At 45.7% G+C, this 20317-nt stretch overlaps 1 protein-coding gene, 1 long non-coding RNA gene and 3 other non-coding genes across 7 annotated transcripts; 4 read left to right on the forward strand and 1 right to left on the reverse strand.

Moving 5' to 3' along the window:
• Positions 1-5235: 5235 nt before the first annotated feature.
• Positions 5236-16998, reverse strand: si:ch211-51c14.1 (protein kinase C and casein kinase substrate in neurons protein 3). 3 transcript variants are annotated; one of them, XR_006081668.1, is made up of 10 exons: positions 16197-16419; positions 11271-11338; positions 8798-8954; positions 8462-8697; positions 8099-8254; positions 7839-8014; positions 7332-7452; positions 6948-7106; positions 6647-6726; positions 5236-6540 (listed from the first exon to the last, which is right to left on the reverse strand). XR_006081668.1 is itself a non-coding variant. In XM_042313320.1 (10 exons), the coding sequence occupies exons 2-10, from the start codon at positions 11328-11330 to the stop codon at positions 6431-6433; spliced, it is 1176 nt and encodes a 391-aa protein (XP_042169254.1). In that variant the 5' UTR covers positions 11331-11338; positions 16667-16998; the 3' UTR covers positions 5236-6430. The 3 variants fall into 3 exon arrangements, 2 of the variants coding, with proteins under 2 accessions (XP_042169254.1, XP_042169253.1); XM_042313320.1 differs by lacking the exon at positions 16197-16419 and adding an exon at positions 16667-16998 and having other exon boundaries at positions 6948-7027; XM_042313319.1 differs by having other exon boundaries at positions 6948-7027; positions 16197-16418.
• Positions 16999-17867: 869 nt separating this feature from the next.
• On the forward strand, positions 17868-19298 carry LOC112242432. Its single transcript, XR_002952500.2, has 3 exons — positions 17868-18490; positions 18695-18726; positions 18942-19298. It is a non-coding gene; the product is annotated as an uncharacterized LOC112242432 (long non-coding RNA).
• On the forward strand, positions 18294-18381 carry LOC112259511. The gene has a single exon (XR_002954862.1). It is a non-coding gene; the product is annotated as a small nucleolar RNA SNORD88 (small nucleolar RNA).
• Positions 18525-18612, forward strand: LOC112242435. The gene has a single exon (XR_002952502.1). It is a non-coding gene; the product is annotated as a small nucleolar RNA SNORD88 (small nucleolar RNA).
• LOC112242434 lies at positions 18774-18861 on the forward strand. Its single transcript, XR_002954861.2, has one exon. It is a non-coding gene; the product is annotated as a small nucleolar RNA SNORD88 (small nucleolar RNA).
• Positions 19299-20317: the final 1019 nt, after the last annotated feature.

The following is a 20317-nucleotide window of genomic DNA, read 5'->3' on the forward strand; positions in this document are numbered from 1 at the left end:
GTTATCAACTAACTGTTCTAGGATCAGCAACAGATTGAGGTAAATGGTGTTTGTTAAACTGGAGTGAAGGCAGGATCTGCTCTGGAATCTGGTGTTGGTATTGAGGGTATAACTTACGTTCTGGGCTATGAATGGAGGGAGAGATTTGGGGAGAAAGGGTTTAATTTCTCAATCTGACTGGTGATGCAGGAATTCAATCCCTCAGAGTGTATTTCAAACACACTGACGCACACGTAGACACACACACACACACACACACATATGTACACCCACACCCACACACAGTCTTGTATAACTAACCTTGTGGGGAAACACAATTCAGTCCAATTCAAAATGTTACCTAACCCATACCCTAACCCTAACGTTAACCCTAACCCTAACCCTATCCTATCTCTAGCTCCTAAATCTAATTCTAACTAACCTAATACTAATTCTAAACGTTAACCCCCTATAAATATCAGTTGGCTTTGTGGGGACTAACAAAATGTCCCCAGTTGGTCCAATTGTTGTTATTTTACTTTTCTTGTAGAATTAAACACGTCCACAGACACACACACACACACACACACACACACACACACACACACACACGTACACACACACACACACACACACACACACACACACACACACGTACACACACACACACACACAGAGATGTACTGCACACACACACACACACACACACAGACGTACTGCACACACGCACACACGCACACACACACACAAACACACACACACACACACACAGACGTACTGCACACACGCACACACACGCACACACACACACACACACACACACACACACACACACACACACACACACACACACACACACACACACACAGACGTACTGCACACACGCACAGACACACACACACACACAAACACACACGCACACACAGTACTGTTAGCCATTCTATACAGTGGCCTGCTGCCCTCTCTTTAATTAGGCTAATTGAAATGCTAGAATAACCATCTTCTTGATTGCTCATTATTTTTGGGCAATTTAAAATGAAAAATGGATGCACACAGAGGCCAAGCGAGCCAGAGAGCCCTCCCCCCTTTCTCCTGAGCTGACCCTCTTGTGTGAGCAGGCCCTCTTCCCCACCTTCTGGTCCTCTCACCCGCCCCCTTGTCTTCCCACCTGAGGCTGGCTGACTTAGCCCTGCCCTGTCCTGTAGCTACCAGCAAGCCCTGTATGTTCAACCCTGGTGTTAATCCTCCCTTGGCCTATAACAGGGAGTTGTGGTTCTCCCATCTTCCTGTGGGCCGCAGGAGGGCCTGGGGGTTTCATCTCCCTGTGGGCCATAGGGAGGGATTGGGGGATTCATCTCCCTGTGGGCCTTAGGAGGGATTGGGGGTTTCATCTCCCTGTGGACCATAGGAGGGCCTGGGGGTTTCATCTCCCTGTGGGGCCGTAGGAGGGATTGGGGGTTTCATCTCCCTGTGGGCCGTAGGAGGGATTGGGGGTTTCATCTCCCTGTGGGCCGTAGGGAGGGATTGGGGGTTTCATCTCCCTGTGGGCCGTAGGAGGGTTTGGGGTTTCATCTTCCTGTGGGCTGTAGGAGGGATTGGGGGTTTCATCTTCCTGTGGGCCGTAGGGGGGATTGGGGTTTCATCTCCCTGTGGGCCGTAGGAGGGATTGGGGTTTCATCTCCCTGTGGGCCGTAGGAGGGATTGGGGGTTTCATCTTCCTGTGGGCCGTAGGGGGATTGGGGTTTCATCTCCCTGTGGGCCGCAGGAGGGCCTGGGGTTTCATCTCCCTGTGGGCCGTAGGAGGGATTGGGGTTTCATCTCCCTGTGGGCCGTAGGAGGGATTGGGGTTTCATCTCCTGTGGGCCGTAGGGGGATTGGGGTTTCATCTCCCTGTGGGCATCAGGAGGGTCTGGGGGTTTCATCTCCCTGTGGGCCATAGGAGGGATTGGGGGTTTCATCTTCCTTTGGGCCGTAGGGGGGATTGGGGTTTCATCTCCCTGTGGACCTTAAGGGGATTGAGGTTCTCCCCTGGGGGTGTTTGTGTATCTGAAAGAGACCAGGGGAGGATGTGAGAGCCCATCTGGGAGTGCTGTGTGACTGACAAGCTGGGAGAACGCTCATCTGCTCCTCTACCCTGTGTCTTTGTAACAGGAACGGTGAGTCATTTCTACACACACCGGTCTGTGTTTACATAGGAGATACCCACAGACACACAACAGCCACACACACACACACACACACACACAACAGCCACTCACACACTCACACACACACACATGCACACACACACAAATATACACACACACACACAACAGCCACACACACACACACGCACACACACACACACAAATACACACACACACACACGCACATACACTCACACACACACACACGCACACACACACACACACACACAACAGCCACTCACACACACGCACACACACACAAATACACACACACACTTTCTATGTACCTTACCCTGCTAGACTGAATTGTATCAAAGAAGACATGAGTAACACAGCATAATTGACATACTCCCCTCTCCCTTTAACATACACTCAGCATTATATGAACATTATGCATACACAATATATGAAATACACACAATATACAACATGTGTTCGATTTGCCTTCAATGAAACATCATGCATTCTCATCCATCTGCAGACAGACATGCACTGAGTCAGACTAACACCAGTTCCAGGGCTTTTAATTATGTTTTTTCCCCAGCAGCTCTCTCCATGGCAACCCAAAGTTCTGCTTGTCACAACATGAAACATGAGGGAATAAAGACATTTTCCCAATATGCTGCTTCACCAGTGAGCATATTTCTCCTTGAGACAGGCCTGCTGTATGCTGTCAATCTGATCCTTTAGCCCCCTCTGTTGGCTGCCTGGTGAACTGCAGATGAGTCTGCATGGGTGCATGTGCATCTTTCTACCTTGGTGTGTGTAGGACATTAAGTGTAGTTGAATTTCATTTGAACCAGACAGAGAGAGAGAAACGGAGAGAGAGCTGGAGAGAAGGAAGATCCACACAAACAGAAGAGATCATTAGGGATCGGATCAAATCACTCTTCTAAGCAAAATGATATAATCATATGACACCGGAGGTAAAGCCACTGTAAACTGACTCTCTCCATTGGCTGTCTTCGTGGTGACTGCTGTGAGTGGCAGGAGATGTGATGTATGACTGTTTCATAGTAAATACAGAGGGCAGAGACTATGTACTGTGAGTGGTTGGCCACATGTTGACCTGACTAAGATAAATAGGTGACACTGTTGACCGGTTTGTCTTTGAGAGCTCATTGGCGTCAATTTCAATGGATGTCAGGGGACCATTAGCATGTAAATGAGCTGTTTCCAATCATAATTGCAGTGACAAACAAGTGAGTGTTAATTGTTATGTGTTGGCATTGCACTTACTGTATAAAATGAGCTCTCTTAATGAATATAAATAGCTGAATTCTATCTCTGTGGAATAGGAGGGAGGTGCACCCAAGCTGATAATAAGCTGTGCTCTGATTGGCCAAATTAAGACTCAGAGGTACGCTTATTATCAGCAAGGGTGTCGGACTACCAGGAACTTAGAAACTGAATCCCTACAAGGTGAAGGTAACCTTGGGGTAGCTGACTCTACGGTTCCATGGACGACTATGCACCCTTAAGATGAGGTAAGATGAGGTGAATTCGTCATTTGGATGAACTATCCCTTTAAGCGTCTTTCCCCCCTCAGAGTGGCATCATTAGGTTGTGTTATCTATCACACTATCTGTGCAAGTCTAAACCATCCCGACACACAAGCTAATAATGTATGTTGGCTTGCCTTCACAATGAAACAGTGAGGGAGTGTGGAGAGGGCCAACTATCTATCTACTATGTCGAGCCACCTGTCAATTCAGTAGTCCAGAGTTCAAAGGTCACAAACCAAAATGAGAGTAATTTCACAAAAATATAAATTAAAATCCAACATAAAATGCAGGAGAGTCAATCAACACAACCAGGAAGTCCTTGGTGATGAAAATAAGTCCTTGGTGATGAAAGGAAGTCCTTGGGGGTGAAAGGAAGTCCTTGGTAATGAAAGGAAGTCCTTGGTGATGATAGAAAGTCCTTGGGGGTGAAAGGAAGTCCTTGGTGATGATAATGGGGGTGAAAGGAAGTCCTTGGGGGTGAAAGGAAGTCCTTGGTGATGAAAGGAAGTCCTTGGTGATGAGAGTAGTCCAGTGATTACATTTTCCCAGGAAGATAATTCAAATAAACAGGTTTTTACAGCACAATTACTCAACTATTTTACTTTCAAAGTTCTAAACAAACAGTTAATTAATAGTTTCCTCACACCACCACGGCCATTTTGACCCATCCTTCCTACTCACATGACCCCATACAGGTGGGGTATCATTTTGACCAATCAACAGATGTTAAACTATGTGGCATACAAATCATGGCATGGTTCTAGATATACAGTAGACATTCCATTTATGTTTAACCTATAATACATAACCTTTATTTCTGTTGAATTCCATATCACATTACAATGACACCATCTGTTTGTTTCCCTGCTGTGCCACTATGTGCAGTCCTTTGAATAGAGAATCATCAACATCCAGAGCCATGGGTGGTGTGATTGAATTCTGACCATATGGTGATGTTACTTCCCATCTGGCTGAGAGAGGTGACATCACAGGCAGATGACCTGAACTAGGTCCAGGATGCCCTGCTCTACTGCACTCTGCTCTACTCCACTCTGCTCTACTCTCTGACACAGTCTGTGATACACACTTGGGAGCCAGAGCTGTCTGTGTCTGACTGTCACTCAGACTGACAACTCCACTGATGTGGCACAATAAACATGCTCCAGAGCCCTGTTCCAAGGCCGATGGTATTCACACACACATACACACACACACACGGCTGCAAGCACTTGTATACGCACGAGCATACACTCAAACACACACACATATACTGTACATTTAGCCGTTCTCTTCAGAGCATGTGTAAATAAACGCTGTAGATACTGTATGTACTGTAGAACAACACAAACACAGTCATTAAATGTGTTCTCAGAGCATGTGTAAATAAACGCTGTAGATAGAACACGGCAACAAAAGTTATCAACATATACTGTTACATTTTATTCTTTCAGAAAGACATGTTAAGTATGAAAGGCTCAAATATACTACTACACAAACACAATGAAATGTGTTCTCACTTTCATCTCCATGCATGGAAGAACACTCACAAAAGTTATCAACACATGCATTTCATTTTATTTAGAAAGGCACTTACATTATGAAAGGCTCAAATATACTACTACAAGAGACAATGAGTACACACTTACATATACACACACATGCATGTATAGTACACACTCACATATACACACACATGCATGGATAGTACACACTCACATATACACACACATGCATGTATAGTACACACTCACATATACACGCATTTAAATGGAAAAGAAAAACCAGAACGTGGACAGGCCCAGAAATGACATCCTATCCTTCACTTTGGCAAAGGTTCTATTAAGGGGAGTTGCCATCAAGAAGGCGATGAGAGGAGATCTATTACAGTCCCTCTGAAAGGAGATCCCAATCCTGTCACATCGTACTCTTATAACACACACAGGGTACAGGAGACATTACTGCTCATACTATTACTGATCAGGCTACAGGTATTGATGAATTGTGCTCATTGTCAAAGTTTCACTCCGTTCATAAAAATAATCACTGATTAAAGCCTGTCTAAGCACTGTGATGAGCACTTATTTCTACATAAAAATTTGTTTCACTAAAGCGAACAGGAGAGTTTAGCTCTATAAGAACAGCAACCATACAGTATGGCTTCAGCATCAAGAGGTGACATGTACAGTACCTATAGAATCAGCATCACATCTGTCAAATTGTACAAAAAAAAGGCATCATACATCATATAGCTTTCATATAGGTGTTTCAGGTAAATATATTAAACATCTTCCAACACATTTTAAAGAAGAAAAACCCCAGGATATTTGATGCCGTGTAGGTATGCCAAAAGTTCATTCAGAGCTATCATATCCCCATAGTGTATTCTCTTTGGATGAAAGCTTTCCTGCAGATAGCATGGGCACTTTTTAAATGTATTATTATTTATTTATTCATAAAAATGTTTTACCTTTATTTAACTAGGCAAGTCAGTTAAGAACAAATTCTAATTTACAATGACGGCCTACCCCGACCAAACCCTAACCCGGACGACGCTGGGCCAATTGTGCGTCGCCCTGTGGGACTCCCAATCACGGCCGGATGTGATGCAGCCTGGATTCATTAAGGAACAATACACAGTACACAGTACACATCGGCTGAGGATCATTTCAGACACAATGTTTCTTCAATTTCTCATTTCTTCAAAATGAGTCACTTTCATTTTCATTCTATCTATTTCTTTTTACAAACATAGTGGTGTAACTACACTGTCTCTACATAGTTGGCTGGGTAGAGTCCCTCTCTCCCTCCATCCTTCATCCCTCTACACCAGCCCTGGTCATCCTCATCCTCAGTCTTCAGAAACTCCTCACCTGGAGGGGAGAGGTGGAGCATGGTCATCATATATCATTCAGTAACAGAGTACCACTCTCTCTCTCTCTACACACACACACAGACAAGTACAGCATGAAGGCCTACCTGCTTTAAAGGAGAGCTCATCTGTCTCCTGTCCATCATAGTCATAGAGAGCCCTGACCTTAACTCCTCCGATCATTACACTGAGAGAGAGAGTGTGTTAGTGTAAATCAACCATACACTAACCGTAACTACAGGCAATTAACACAACAGTCAGTATCTGAACTATATGAGTCATCATAATGAGATGGGAAGTGAGTACTACACGTCTCCTGTATCATACTAAGACTGTAAGGTAAATTCCTCCAACTACTTAACATCACTAAAAGACATCATAAAGACAGACAGATGGAGACATGTTTACCTCCTCTCTATGGTGCCTTGCTGTGACTCTACCTCTTTCTCTTTCTTCCCCTTTTTGCTTTTCTTCTCTGGCGTCCACTCCTGAAAGAGACGTTTCATTCGACCCCATTGGACAACAAGGCAGACCGGTCCAGTATATTAGCCTCCAGAGACTGTAATACTGGTCACATTGTTGTTATACTCAGTATGTTGGACTATGCTCTACCGTTATACAGTCTGCTGCATTAGCTTGTAACACTGTTCACTACATTAGACTAACTCTGACAATAACACAGGGCAGAAGTCTACATCAATCCAAATTACAGTACACTATATTAGGCCCCATTAACTTCCATTAGCCCGCTGTGTCTGTGTGTGTGAGTGTGTGCATGTGTGAGTGTTGCACCTGGAACTGAGGCCAGTCGGTGGGCATGCCCGGTCCGTGGGTGTTCTTCCACCAGCGCAGGTCGTCCTGCTCATTAATGGCCATAAGAGTGTTGTGGAGCTCATTATACACAGCCTTCACACTGGGAGAGAGGAGGGGAGAGAGGGGAGGGGAGAAAGGGGGGGGGGGATAGAGGAGGGGGAGGGAGGGAGAAGGGGGAGGGAGGGGGGAGGAGTGGGGAGGGAGGGGAGGGTGGAGGGAGGGAGAGAGTGGGAGGGGAAAGGGAGGGGGGGATAGAGGGGGAGGGAGGGGAGAAGAGAGAGGGGGGGGGAGGAGTGGGAGGGAGAAGGAGAGAGAGAGAGGGAGGGAGGGAAGGAGAGGGGGAGGAGGGAGGGAGGGTGGAGGGACAGAGAGGGGAAAGGGGGCGTGACAGAAGTGGAGAGTGAGAGATGAGATTAAAACATTTACACAACGCAACTACAACAAACACACCATCCTAGTCACAGTCTGGCTGCAGGTGTAGCCTACCTCTCGTTGTTGGTGACGTCCAGGTGTCTGTGGACGGACAGGAAGGCCTGTTTGAGGAAGCTGATCCTCTTCCTCTCCTCCTCCTGTGATTGGTCAAAAATACACTCCATCTCCTCCATGTAGCGAGGGGCATAGCGGGTCACCTCCTCCAGAACCTTCTCATAGCGGGCTCGCACCTGGGGGAGAGAGTTACACATTATTACACACACAGACTCACACATTCACTTCTCTCCTTCATTCTCTTACTGTCTATCACTTACTTTCTCCGTCTCCTGCTGAGCCAGCTCTCTTTCCTCCTGAATCTTCTTCTGTTTCTCGATGGCCACGTCAGGGTTGCCCTTGGCGTGGACCTCCCGGTCCCTGGCAGTCTGCTCCTTACGCTGCACTTTATGGAACGCACTCCTGGCTTTGTCCAGCTGAGGGGGGGGGGCATAAGGTAACACTGACATATTAGTGACTCAATGAAGACTCCCATACAAACACTTACAAGTCATTTACCTCTGCCCAACCCTATATAAAGGTATGATCTTTGAGTCTGGGAATTTCTCAGTAGAGATTGTCCATTCAACGTGGTGATTCATAATGTCTTAGAGAGACCTCTCTTTCATCTACAGTATTCTAACCTTCTTCAGCCGTTTGGCCCAGGGCTTCTGAGCACGTGCGAAGCCAGTCCCAAAGTCCTGGGACTCCTTGAAGCCTCCAAAGAGCTTCTTATGGAAGGTCTCTTTCTGCCAGGTCCTGACCCGGTCCCCATCCTCCGAAACCAGGGAGCGACACACGGACGAGTGCAGGGCGGCGAGGCGGTCGGCGGAGGAGAGGAAACACTGCCATGCCTGCAGGAGGGATCCATATAGCGGGCCTGTAGAGGGAGGAGAGCAGAGAGAGAGAGTGGATGGGTATACAGTATCAACAGGGAACATAGTGAGCAAACAGTGAATCTCTTCAACTGCAGTACTCACTGGAGTCCACCAGGGGCTTCCACTTGTTGCTCCACTCGCTGAGTTGCTGAGCGTACTGCCTCTCCACACGGGCTCTCTCCTGGAAGCACACCACGATGTCATTACACGCCTGGAAGGCATCCTCCGTGCGCTTCACCGTGCGCTGGTAGTTCCCAGGCTAGGGGGAGGGAGGGAGGGAGGGAGGGAGGGAGGGAGGGAGGGAGGGAGGGAGGGAGGGAGGGAGGGAGGGAGGGAGGGAGGGAGGGAGGGAGGGAGGGAGGGAGGGAGGGAGGGAGGGAGGGAGGACGAGGAGGGGAGGGAAAAGTTTGAGATTGAACATACAGTAGTAATGTAGCAATGGATATTAACACGGATAGTGAAGTTCATTTCAGTTAAATAACAATTTGACTGTTTCCTCTTTACACTCTCACCACCATGTCGATCTGTTTTCCTTTAGACAAGTCATTTGAATGTTTTGGGGTTTCTGTAAAAGCCTAATGAAGGCACCATGGGGTGTGGCTGGTGTAGACAAGCCAGTAAAAGGACAGATGAAAAGGGAGTGATGGAGTAACAGAGGGCAATTCACTGAGGGTAATGACATTACCAGAGTTGTGTTTGTGGATGTGGAGTTTGGAAAACGCTCCATTATTTTCCTGGCTCTATTTTCACCCCTCTGCTTCAGTTTGATAACTTTTTCTTTCTCTCTCTCTCTCTCTCTCTCTCTCTTTTCCTCTCTCTCTTTCTCTCTCTGTCTCTCTCTCTCTCTCTCTCTCTCTCTCTCTCTCTCTCTCTCTCTCTCTCTCACTCTCTGTCTCTTCTCTCTGTCTCTCTCTCTCTCTCTCTCTTTTCCTCTCTCTTCTTTCTCTCTCTGTCTCTCTCTCTCTCTGTCTCTCTCTCTCTCTCTCTCTCTCTCTCTCTCTCTTTCACTCCCTTTCTCTCGTACATACACACACCTTGGCACGTTTCCAGACAATATCTATGTAATTGTCTCTCCTTTAGGTCATCCTCATCCCGTTCCCTCCCTCTCCCTCTCTCTTTGTGTATGTTGTGGTTTCTACTGACTCTGAGAATTAAGTGAAAACAGCTGAGGAATCTTGCCCAAAGCCAACAGCACTGCTCCAGAACTAGCCGCAGCCAACCAATCACAAAGGTCGACCGAGACAGCCACTACAACTGAGCCTGCACAACACTACAGTATATCACAGAAATCAAGTCATCAGAGATCTGACATGGTTCTCTGTAACAAATCACATTTCATGTACATACCAGCAGAGTAGAGCAATCAAAATGGCTGTATGGTTGCGTACATAACAGGCAGAACTAGAACAATGTGAAATGCTGGGGAAGCAACATAGTGAACCTAGAAACTCAAATCAATCAGACAGTACAGTGGACTGTCACTCCAGTGATGGCTGTTCTACACACTCTACAGAACTGAACTAGTAACAACTATGACAACACAACCATTATACTCCATAATAAGAGTCAGAGCACATATTCAACCCAACACTTCACAATGACAGGCAGCAGCCAGAAGAGGAGGGCCAGAGAGCAGCATTAAGAGGAACTGGGCTGGAAACACATCCAACACAACAGGAGGGAGCCCAAATTACACAGAGAGAGGAGATGAAAGTGGGGCAATGACCAGGAGGCCAGCAAACAGGAAGAGAAGAAGCAGACACGGGTCAGTCGGATGGAGCTGCAACTAGCCAATTGGTGGAGCATAGAAGCCAAACCAACCTATCCTATAGCCATAGCACATTTATCAGCCTATCATGATATGAGCATTATGGAGGATGGTTCAAAACAAATCTATTTTTCATTTGAGAAACATATTGGCTATCTGCTCCCTCGATGGACACCAGTGGACATTTATATTTATCAGTATTATTTTTATTATTGTTTTTTTTCATTCACACCTGCACTGTTGGAGCTCGGAGCTTAAGTATTTCACTGTACACTGCAACTAAATAAACATCTTACACATCCAACAACCCATATGTAAAATGTATGGACGCATGACTGTAAGTTGGTTTGGATAAAATCGTCTGCTAAATGGCATATATGATGTATTATTAAGTTGTTATAATACATTTCAGAGTTGTTTATTAACAGGTAATAACGTTGTAATGATTAGGATACGGCTGTAAAGAGGTGGGTGAATGATGGGATGATGCCCCAGCTAAAAGAGAAGCAGAACTTCCTTTATCTGAAGCTAAACAACATATGGCCAGCCTAGTGTGATAGAGAGGCCTTGTACACACTGACCTATGAGCAGCAATACTGTTTTGTCTGTCACGGGAATCTCTTGTACAAGGTTATCAAGACATCCTGAGGCTAAATGGTGCTGTGTTTTCCTGTCTGTTTCTTCCCCCTCTCCACCTCTTTCTCCATCTCTCTCATTACATTTCTCTGTGCACACACGCACACACACACACGCACACACATACACACACACACACACATACGCACACGCACACACATACACACTCACCATCCAGAAGCTCTGTTTGGTGGCATCTTCAGTGGCAACCTCAGGAGGGAGAGTCGACATCCTGTCCACTGAAACAGAAGAATATGTAGTGAAATCAATTATGTCCTTCAACATTCTGTGCACCTCTCAACATACGTTTACACCACCCAGGTGGTCAGTTGAATACAACGATGGAAATCCATGAAGACCAGTTTGGTTCAGAAAGTCTGAGATAATTATTTTCCTCCACAGTAAAGTTTCTTCAAGAGATTGTTACATGTATTAATAAAACTGGACAGATAAGAGGATACACTGTAAAGGCCTTGATGTGAATTTGACAGGAACTTACAGGAAGCTCAGTCATAAGTACAATTCTGTGTTTCATATTGTAATATAAATACGGTATCAAAGCAAGTACTCTTCAACTGTGAATGAATGAAATTCACTGAGGGGTGGGGTTTATATTCCACAGTATTTTTCTGTAATTACAAGGGATTGGTGCAATCAGGTTGGCTGCTGCAGTATGCAAAGTGTTTACACATATTTGGTGTTTTATATCACATGCACATCTGGAGGCCTTAACAAAGGCTTCCAAACTGGCTGCAACCACAGAGCAAAACAGACCAAGGACATGGCAAAATGTAAGGTTGAATCTTTTACTGCAGTGGGCTAAATCAGGGTCACACATGGTAGTCTTAAACAAATCTACTTTGAAACAAAAGTATATACCTCACACACATGGTTATGGGCTTAAAAACAAGAAGAAACCTGTACCATGTCAGATATAGAGTTGTCACGCCCTGACCTTAGAGAGCCTTTTTATGTCTCTATTTTGGGTTGGTCAGGGTGGGCATTCTATGTTCTTTATTTCTTTGTTTCTGGCCGAGTGTGGTTCCCAGAGGAACCATCGCTGTCTCTGATTGGGGATAATACTTAGGCAGCCCTGTTCCCTCCTTCTGTGTGGGATCTTGTTCTTTGTTTGTGTGCAGGTAGTTTGCACAACGAAGCTGTTCGGTCGTTGTATTCTTTATTGTTTTGTCTTTTCTAAAGTTTCACTTCGTTAATAAATTATGTGGAACTCAAAGAACGCTGCGCCTTGGTCTCATCCTTCCGACGACACCCGTTACAGAAGATCCCATCACTGTCACGACTCCTACCGAATGTGGCTCCCGTTCCTGTTCGGGTGGCGCTCGGCGGTCGTCGTCACCGGCCTACTAGCTGCCACTGATCCCTTTTCCCCCTTTTCTGTTTATTGGTTGCACCTGTGTTTAGTTTAGGCTAATTGGCTTTATTTACCAGCCGGCCCGCCTGCTGGTTGTGTGGGATTATTTCAGTGTACATGTGTACACGGCTGTATGTCAGGGTTGTCCGTGTGTTTGGATTTTTGCTGGACTGTTTAAGTCCCCGTGTTTGGGGCATTTGTTTGGGTTGGCGTCTGTTCACCGTTGTTGTGATGCATTAAAAAGTAGCGCTAACCTGAACTCTCTGCTTCCTGCGCCTGACTTCTTCCCCACTACACCCCGGGCGTTACAACCACAAAGAGACCAAGCAGCGTTTCCTGGAGGAATGGACATGGGAGGAGATACTGGAAGGCAAGGGACCCTGGGCACAGGCTACAGGCTGGTGAATATCGCCGTCCTAAGGAGGAGCTGGAAGCAGCAAAGGCGGAACGGCGACGCTACGAGGAGTTGGCTCAACGAGGCGTGCACGGGAGGCAGCCCCAGAATTTTTTTGGGGGGTGGCACACGGGGAGATTGGCGGAGTCAGGTGATAGACCTGAGCAAACTCCCCGTGCTTGCCGTGGGGCGAGAGTGACCGGGAAGGCACCGTGTTATGCGGTAAAGCTCACGGTGTCTCCAGTGCGAACTCACAGCCCGGTGCGCTATATTCCAGCTCCCCGCATCGGCCGGGCTAGAGTGGGCATCCAGCCAGGTCGGATGGTGCCGGCTCAGTGCTCCTGGCCTCCAGTGCGTCTCTTCGGCCCAGGTTATCCTGCGCCAGCTCTACGCGCGGTGTCCCCGGTTCGCCAGCACAGCCCAGTGCAGCCTGTTCCAGCTCCCCGCACTTGCCGGGCTACAGGGGGTATCCAGCCAGGACGAGTTGTGCTAGCTCTGCGCTCCAGACCTCCGGTGCGCCTCCACGGTCCAGTGTATCCTGCGCCGGCTCTGCGCAAGGTGTCAGACAAGCCCAGTGCGTCCTGTGACAGCACCTCGAACGTGCTGGGCTGAAGTGGGTATCCAGCCAGGACAGGTTTTGCCTGCTCCACGAACCAGGCCTCCAGTGATGATCCATGGCACGAAGCCTCCAGTGATGATCCATGGCACGAAGCCTCCAGCGGTGATCCATGGCACGGAGCCTCCAGCAACGGTCCCCGGTCTGGAGCCCCTAGCGACGTTCCCCGGTCCGGAGCCCCCAGCGACGGTCTCCGGTCCGGGGCCCCCAGCGACGGTCCCCGATCCGGGGCCAGAAAAGTGGGGTGAGCCAGAGGTGGAGCGGGATCTATGTCCCGCACCAGAGCCGCCACCGTGGATAGATAGATGACCACGCAGACCCTCCCCTATAGGTTCAGGTTTTGCGGCTGGAGTCCGCACCTTTGGGGGGGTACTGTCACGCCCTGACCTTAGAGCCTTTTTATGTCTCTATTTAGGGTTGGTCAGGGTGGGCATTCTATGTTCTTTATTTCTTTGTTTCTGGCCGAGTGTGGTTCCCAGAGGAACCATCGTTGTCTCTGATTGGGGATAATACTTAGGCAGCCCTGTTCCCTCCTTCTGTGTGGGATCTTGTTCTTTGTTTGTGTGCAGGTAGTTTGCACAACGAAGCTGTTCGGTCGTTGTATTCTTTATTGTTTTGTCTTTTCTAAAGTTTCACTTCGTTAATAAATTATGTGGAACTCAAAGAACGCTGCGCCTTGGTCTCATCCTTCCGACGACACCCGTTGCAAGAGTTGAAATGTTTAAAACGTAAATCACAGAAGACTGAAATATAACAAAACTCTTTGACATAAAAACACTGTATTTTCATTGCTTTTTAAAAATATTATCTTGATAAATTAGCATATTATGAAAAATATTGATAACATTCCACCCATAAGGTCAGAGAGGGCACTTTGGTCATTGACTGCAGGAGAGGGCTACAACTTGCTGCCACTCCAATCTGTGCCTTATACATTTTAAATTGATGAGGCACTTTAACCACATAGGAGTTAAATTGGTCCAGCATTCTCAATCACGGGTGCAACAAATATAGCATCTTACAAGGCACGCCTCAAAATATGGTAATGAGCCAGAGACAACAATACCGTGCACCCACTAGTGGTCAAAGGGTTTTTGGTGCTCCAAAGATACGGTATGGTACTGTACTCTGTGGTTTGGATTTACAATACCATTAGAAATACAGCAATCATTTCCCCGCCCACAAATTTGTTGTTGTTGATAACACCCCAAATGACTGTATAAATTACAGTTTTCTGTTACAGTGTAGAATTGGACAAATGTGTTGCAAAAGCAAAGTCTAATTTCTACAGTGTACAGGGTAGATTGATAACTACCTGTAGGTGAGAGGGAGTTATTCTGGCGTGGTACAGTATCAGTATAATACAGTAAAACAGATACTCAGAGGCCTGGCATTTAAGGCCCTGAGTCTACCAGCAAGGATGGAATGCCCTCTCCCACAATTCCCAGCTTTGAAACTTGAGCCATCCCAAAATAAACAGGGGGTAAAGGTCACCCCACTGTCCCCGTCTCCCTACTCTCTCCCTCTCTGTGTCTCTGCTGATGGGCTTGTCTTCCCCTCTCGCCCTAGAGAAACATAAAAACATAGACACACATGCAATACGCACACAACACACACACAAACTCACATGCTCCTAAATCTACAGACACACACTCAGACAGACAGTGCCAGTTCCAGCGACATAAGAGGTTTCTTAGGGCCCTCGGCCGCTAGCGGGCACGACCCCAAAAAATATAATTGTCTAAACTTACTATTGAGAGTAAGAATACACCAGGTACAATTTCAAAATGCGGTTGTACATCAGCAGTTTTTCTGCTGCAGAGGAGGCTTGTGGGAGGAGCTATAGGAGGACGTCCTCCTACAATGAGACCGTCCTCCTATAGCTTCTCCCACCAGCCTCCACTGTTTTCTTGTTATGTCAGTCACTGATAGTCACTCAATTAGCCATGTCAGCTAACAATTAGTTTAATAGGTAGTTAGTCTAGCCAGCTATCTAAACACGCAGGGCACGTGTCCAGGGACCCTGAACTCCAGGGGGCCCCATTGATTTTGTTAGTCATTCTCATTAAGATATCATATTAACATGGCATATGTCATTACAAAATGTGTAGATTTGCAGGAAATGAGCTTCAAACTGCAAAAAAAATCCCCAAACGGCTGGAGGTGGCCCTGCAGACAGACTCACATGCTCAGTGACACAAAATATAAACTAGAGAGACAAACCCACATGATCCCAAACAGCTTACAATAAAACCTCTCTCAAGGCATTTTACAGAGAATGTAACAAATCCCACTCTGTCACAAGACTAATCTTTCTCTGTCTGTTTTCCAGATATCTTTATCTCTCCCTCCCTCAGTCAGACCCACTATCAGATCCAGTGAATCTTCTGTATCTGCCTCTATTCATGGGTTATCACATGATTCTCCATCTTCAGTGAGGGCCTGTGATGAAAGTGTGGATCCTTTCTGTCTCTCTCTCTCTCTCTCTCTCTCGCTCTGTCTGTCTGTCTGTCTGTCTGACTGTCTGTCTACAGGAAGATGACACAACCCACAGGGTCTTTAGTACTCTCTCACAACAGATATATAATGCATAATTTCCTTCTTAACCTTTGACCCCTCTTCCTGTCCCCTTTTTCTAGTGAAGGACCCCGATCAGTACAGATAGTGATAAGAGCATACCAAATCAAGGTATTATTTGAATAATATCTCACTTACCGTCTACTGCCATAGATTTGACTTGATCACAGACCATGCAAAAAAATCTGAAATGCCTGTGTGCTGTCCAAGTCAAACTATTAGAAATCTCTGGAGGAGTCCAACACTTTTGCAATAGCCTACCCCAAGAGAAAGCAGAAAGGGTAAATCTTCTGAAACTGTTTGAAATGCTCAAGCCTGGCACATACTCCCACTGCCAACTCTCTCACCCCCTGTCTACCCTCTCTTCCCCCACCACAGTACCCATCACCCCCTCTGGCATACACTCTCTCTCCTCCCCCTGCCCCCCGTTTTGGCTGTCACACATAACTCAGTACATACACCCACGCTGAGAGGAAATATATAGCAACATATGAACGCATACTACAAAAATAGACTTGTACAGTAAACATCAGTGTATCAGGTCTTAATGAAGTTTGAATTCAGCCAGAGAAATCAGAGGAAGTGAAATACATGGAAAAGTGTCTTACCTCTCACTCGTTCACTGCTGCTGGTGGTCTCACTGTTTTCACTTGCTCTTCTTTTCTGGGTTAAGTTTCTCACCACCCTCCTCTCTCTCTCCCCTTCTGTCTCTCCCCTTAGCCTGCTCAGTTTTTCCCTAGTTCTCTCCTCTCTCTTCCACTCCTTTTACTGTGATTTTGCTCCCTCTTCTTCCCTTTCTTTGGCCCACTGTCAGTGTCAGATGAGTTGGCTGTCTTTTTCCCCTCTCTCCTCCCTCACCCGCTTTCTCCTTTCCCTCTCTCTCTTCAAAACAGCTGCAGAAAACTAATTCTCTGGCTCTGTACCACACCACTGGACAGCACCCCTCCCACTTATGCTCTCTTTCCCTCTTTCTCTTTCTCTCTCTCTCTCTCTCTCTCTCTCTCTCTCTCTCTCTCTCCATGGAGTATTAATGAAGTGTGCAGTGTTTTTGGCGTTTGCAGTGTGTATGTGTGCCTGTGGTCTGGGGTAGCAACCTTTGACTAGGACTGTTACAGAGCACTGTGTATGTGTGCTATATAGAGCCTAAGGTTTTGTCATATAACTGTATGTTGTTAAATACACAAGCCACAGAATCACATATTATATAGTCAAAGATAAGAAGAACAAAATTCAACCCCCTCTACGTCCCCCTTGCCACTCCTCTATACATTCCCCAAGGGTGTTTGGGGGTCTGCCACAGATGGTGAGGACATCCAGTGCGTGAGTGAGGACATCCAGTGCGTGAGTGTGGATGTGTGTGTGTGAGAGAGAGAGAGAGAGAGAGAGAGAGAGAGAGAGAGAGAGAGAGAGAGAGAATGTGTGTTTCACTTTAAAGCTGGGGATCTCTGGAGATGAATAGGCGGCCATATTACCAACAGCAGTCACTCACATACCTTATGATCTCATGCCTAATGCTATGTTACACTTCTCTGTTCTGCCTTGCCAGGACTTGTCGTTTAAAAAATTAGACAGTTGAGCTGCTGACACAGTGACTCTGCAAGGCGTGGCATTCAAGCTCATGTTATTGTCAAACATTGGGCTGTCATTGAGGGGAAATACAGTATTATCAATCCACACATTATGGTTCCAAAAGTAGAACCACTCACACAAAGTTACCATTATACTGAAGTGTATTATACTGTGTATTATACTGAAGTGTATAATGGTAACTCTGGCAATAAAGTATAAAGTCATTTCCCGGAAATGACATGTAAAACCGGCCATTTTGGTGTGTCAGCCTTTTCCTCACATAGACTGGAGGGTCAGAACGTGGCCTGGTGACTGTGAAGCTGGACATTTTCGTCTTATTTGAATTAAACGATATAGCTAGATAGTTCATTTCCTCAGCAGTCATATTTTATTTAGTTAGACAGTAAACAAATTCCCTCGATGTGGCTAGCTAACGTTAGCAGCTTGCTAGCAAAGTAGGCTAATTGTAGAGTATGCAGGAAGCTCATGTTGGCTAAGTAGTTAGCTATAGCTACTTAAACGTTTGTATGAAACTTTCAATTTATAATTTCGACTTGAGGTAAATATTTCGTTTTAGCCTATACCCAAGAGGGTGAACCTTTCTATGGACACTGCTTAGCTAGCAAGTTACCTGGGGCATTGCGGTGTCTGGCACGTTGTCTGAAACGTCTCCTATGATGTTTTGCACTGGGCTCTGAAATTCTGTGGCGAAAAAGTGCTCTCTGGCTCTGACAGGCCCGAGTCTGAGGATGCTCGCGTCTAATGTAGTTAGTCTTGTCTGCTTGATTGTAAGTTGCAGATATTGTCCTTATGGGAGTCTTTTTCTATTGTCCAAAGGTTACGAGTCTGTCAGAACCCACAAGGTGAGTGGTTTTCTTTCATATGTAACGTTACTTTGTTTTCCTATGATGTTTTGCACTGGGCTCTGAATTTCTGTGGCGAAAAAGTGCTCTCTGGCTCTGACAGGCCCGAGTCTGAGGATAATGTTAGTCTGAGTCTTGTAGATTTTTTAAATATTCATTGATTATCATCGATTATTGTCCTAATGGAACTTATTTTCCCCAAAGGTGACAGGGCTAAGTCTATAACAAACTACAAGGTGAGTAAATACTAATGACTAGCAAATTGAATCCTTGTTTAAATGTCTTTCTCCTGTGATGTTTTGCACTGGGCTCTGAATATCTGTGGCGATAAGGTGCTCTCTGGCTCTGACAGGCTTGAGTCTGAGGAGACTGATAATAATTAATCACATAGGATCCTTGTAGGTTGTGATGTAATTATTTTCAGACAGTTTTCTCACTTTTTTTCATGCAGTTCTTGGACCTCCACAGAAGATGTGTGGTGACTGCAGTCTGTTATTAACATGGGGTGAGATCTTCAATGGATAATTTAGGGGCCTGTTTTGCACAAGAGGCACTGTTTTACCTGTATTTCCAGCATTATCCAGCTGGTGTCACTTCAGTCCCTTTTTTGTTTCAATCAAGCAGCTTCCCCAACATGACCAAGATTGCGAAACAATATCCCTTTTGCTAATAATTCTGTAGATGTGGGAAGAATTGTTAATACCAGGGCTGACTCAGCAATGGAAATGTGCTGACCTAAATGAGATTATTTTTTATTTATGTTCCTGATTGTTATGTAAGGCTGAAACATTAAAATATTTTAATCAGATACTCTGTCATGTCCTTTCTAACTTTACTGGTGAGCTCCCCCCAGCAGGTGTGTTTGATGCAAATGGTCAATTTATTTGTACATGTAATAAATGGCCACTCAATTTTATTTCTGCATCTTTATTATAATTCTAATTTATTCATCTCTTAACATTTGACATTCATATATTTGTTTATGAATGTGCATATGTAGATCACATTCTGTAAATTACTGTTCATCTGCTCATACTTCTCATCAGTTTAAAATATTTTCTTAAACAAAATGGTGCTGTCTATATAGCCAGATCCTTCCGCGTAATTATACACCTCTTGAATCCTGCTATGAGATGGTAGTGAAAAACACTGCAAAACAAGTTTGTCACTGCCACATTTACCCAACACTAGTAAATGGTAAGGTTGTCATAGCAGCAGGAACAGGCATTCATACCTTGTTGATATTCTAAGAGTAATGTGATAATGAACCCATTGCATAATGCAGTGACTGTAAACCTGCTGAACAGTACATAGTCTCACAGTGCAGCAGCTGTGTAGGGGGCTTTCTGCAGGGAGTTGATGCCTGGAGGACATGCAGAACAGGTCTTCCATAGGGAATGGAGCGAGCGGTATAGAAAGCACTTCAGTTAAATAACATTGTACCTTCACTGGAAACATTATTTGGAAGACAGATTCTTTAGAACTTTAGGGTTAGACTTTTTATATCATAATTGGGATGAGCATTATTTTCATCGTCCTTATTGCTATCACCAACCTCATTCCCCATCCTGAACTCTGCTCATGTAAGGCTGTATACACAGGCAGCCCAATTTTTTCCCACTATTTTGTCACTTGACAAATCAGATTTCTTTTTCCAGATCTGTCAAACTGAGTTACTGAATTGTTCTACCTGTGTAAACAGCTTAAGTGTGTAGCGTGTGTGGGCATAAGGACAAGGATCTGAAGGCCTCACATTCCTCCTTCAGATTGGCGTGAGATGGAAAGCACTCATGCATGTAACCTGCCAATACCCACCCACTGCTGGGG

This window comes from Oncorhynchus tshawytscha, unplaced genomic scaffold (genome assembly GCF_018296145.1).
Source record: "Oncorhynchus tshawytscha isolate Ot180627B unplaced genomic scaffold, Otsh_v2.0 Un_contig_6862_pilon_pilon, whole genome shotgun sequence".
NCBI lineage: Eukaryota > Metazoa > Chordata > Actinopteri > Salmoniformes > Salmonidae > Oncorhynchus > Oncorhynchus tshawytscha.

Bases quoted from the DNA above. Each gene is read 5' to 3' on its own strand.
- si:ch211-51c14.1 (XM_042313319.1), bottom strand. From the start codon at position 16,233: ATGGTCTGTGATCAAGTCAAATCTATGGCAGTAGACG. The intron at 7,453-7,838 runs GTAGGCTACACC...CCTCTCTCCCAG, and splicing joins GACGTCACCAACAACGAGAG to TGTGAAGGCTGTGTATAATG. The intron at 6,727-6,947 runs GTAAACATGTCT...TCTCTCTCTCAG, and splicing joins CAAGGCACCATAGAGAGGAG to TGTAATGATCGGAGGAGTTA.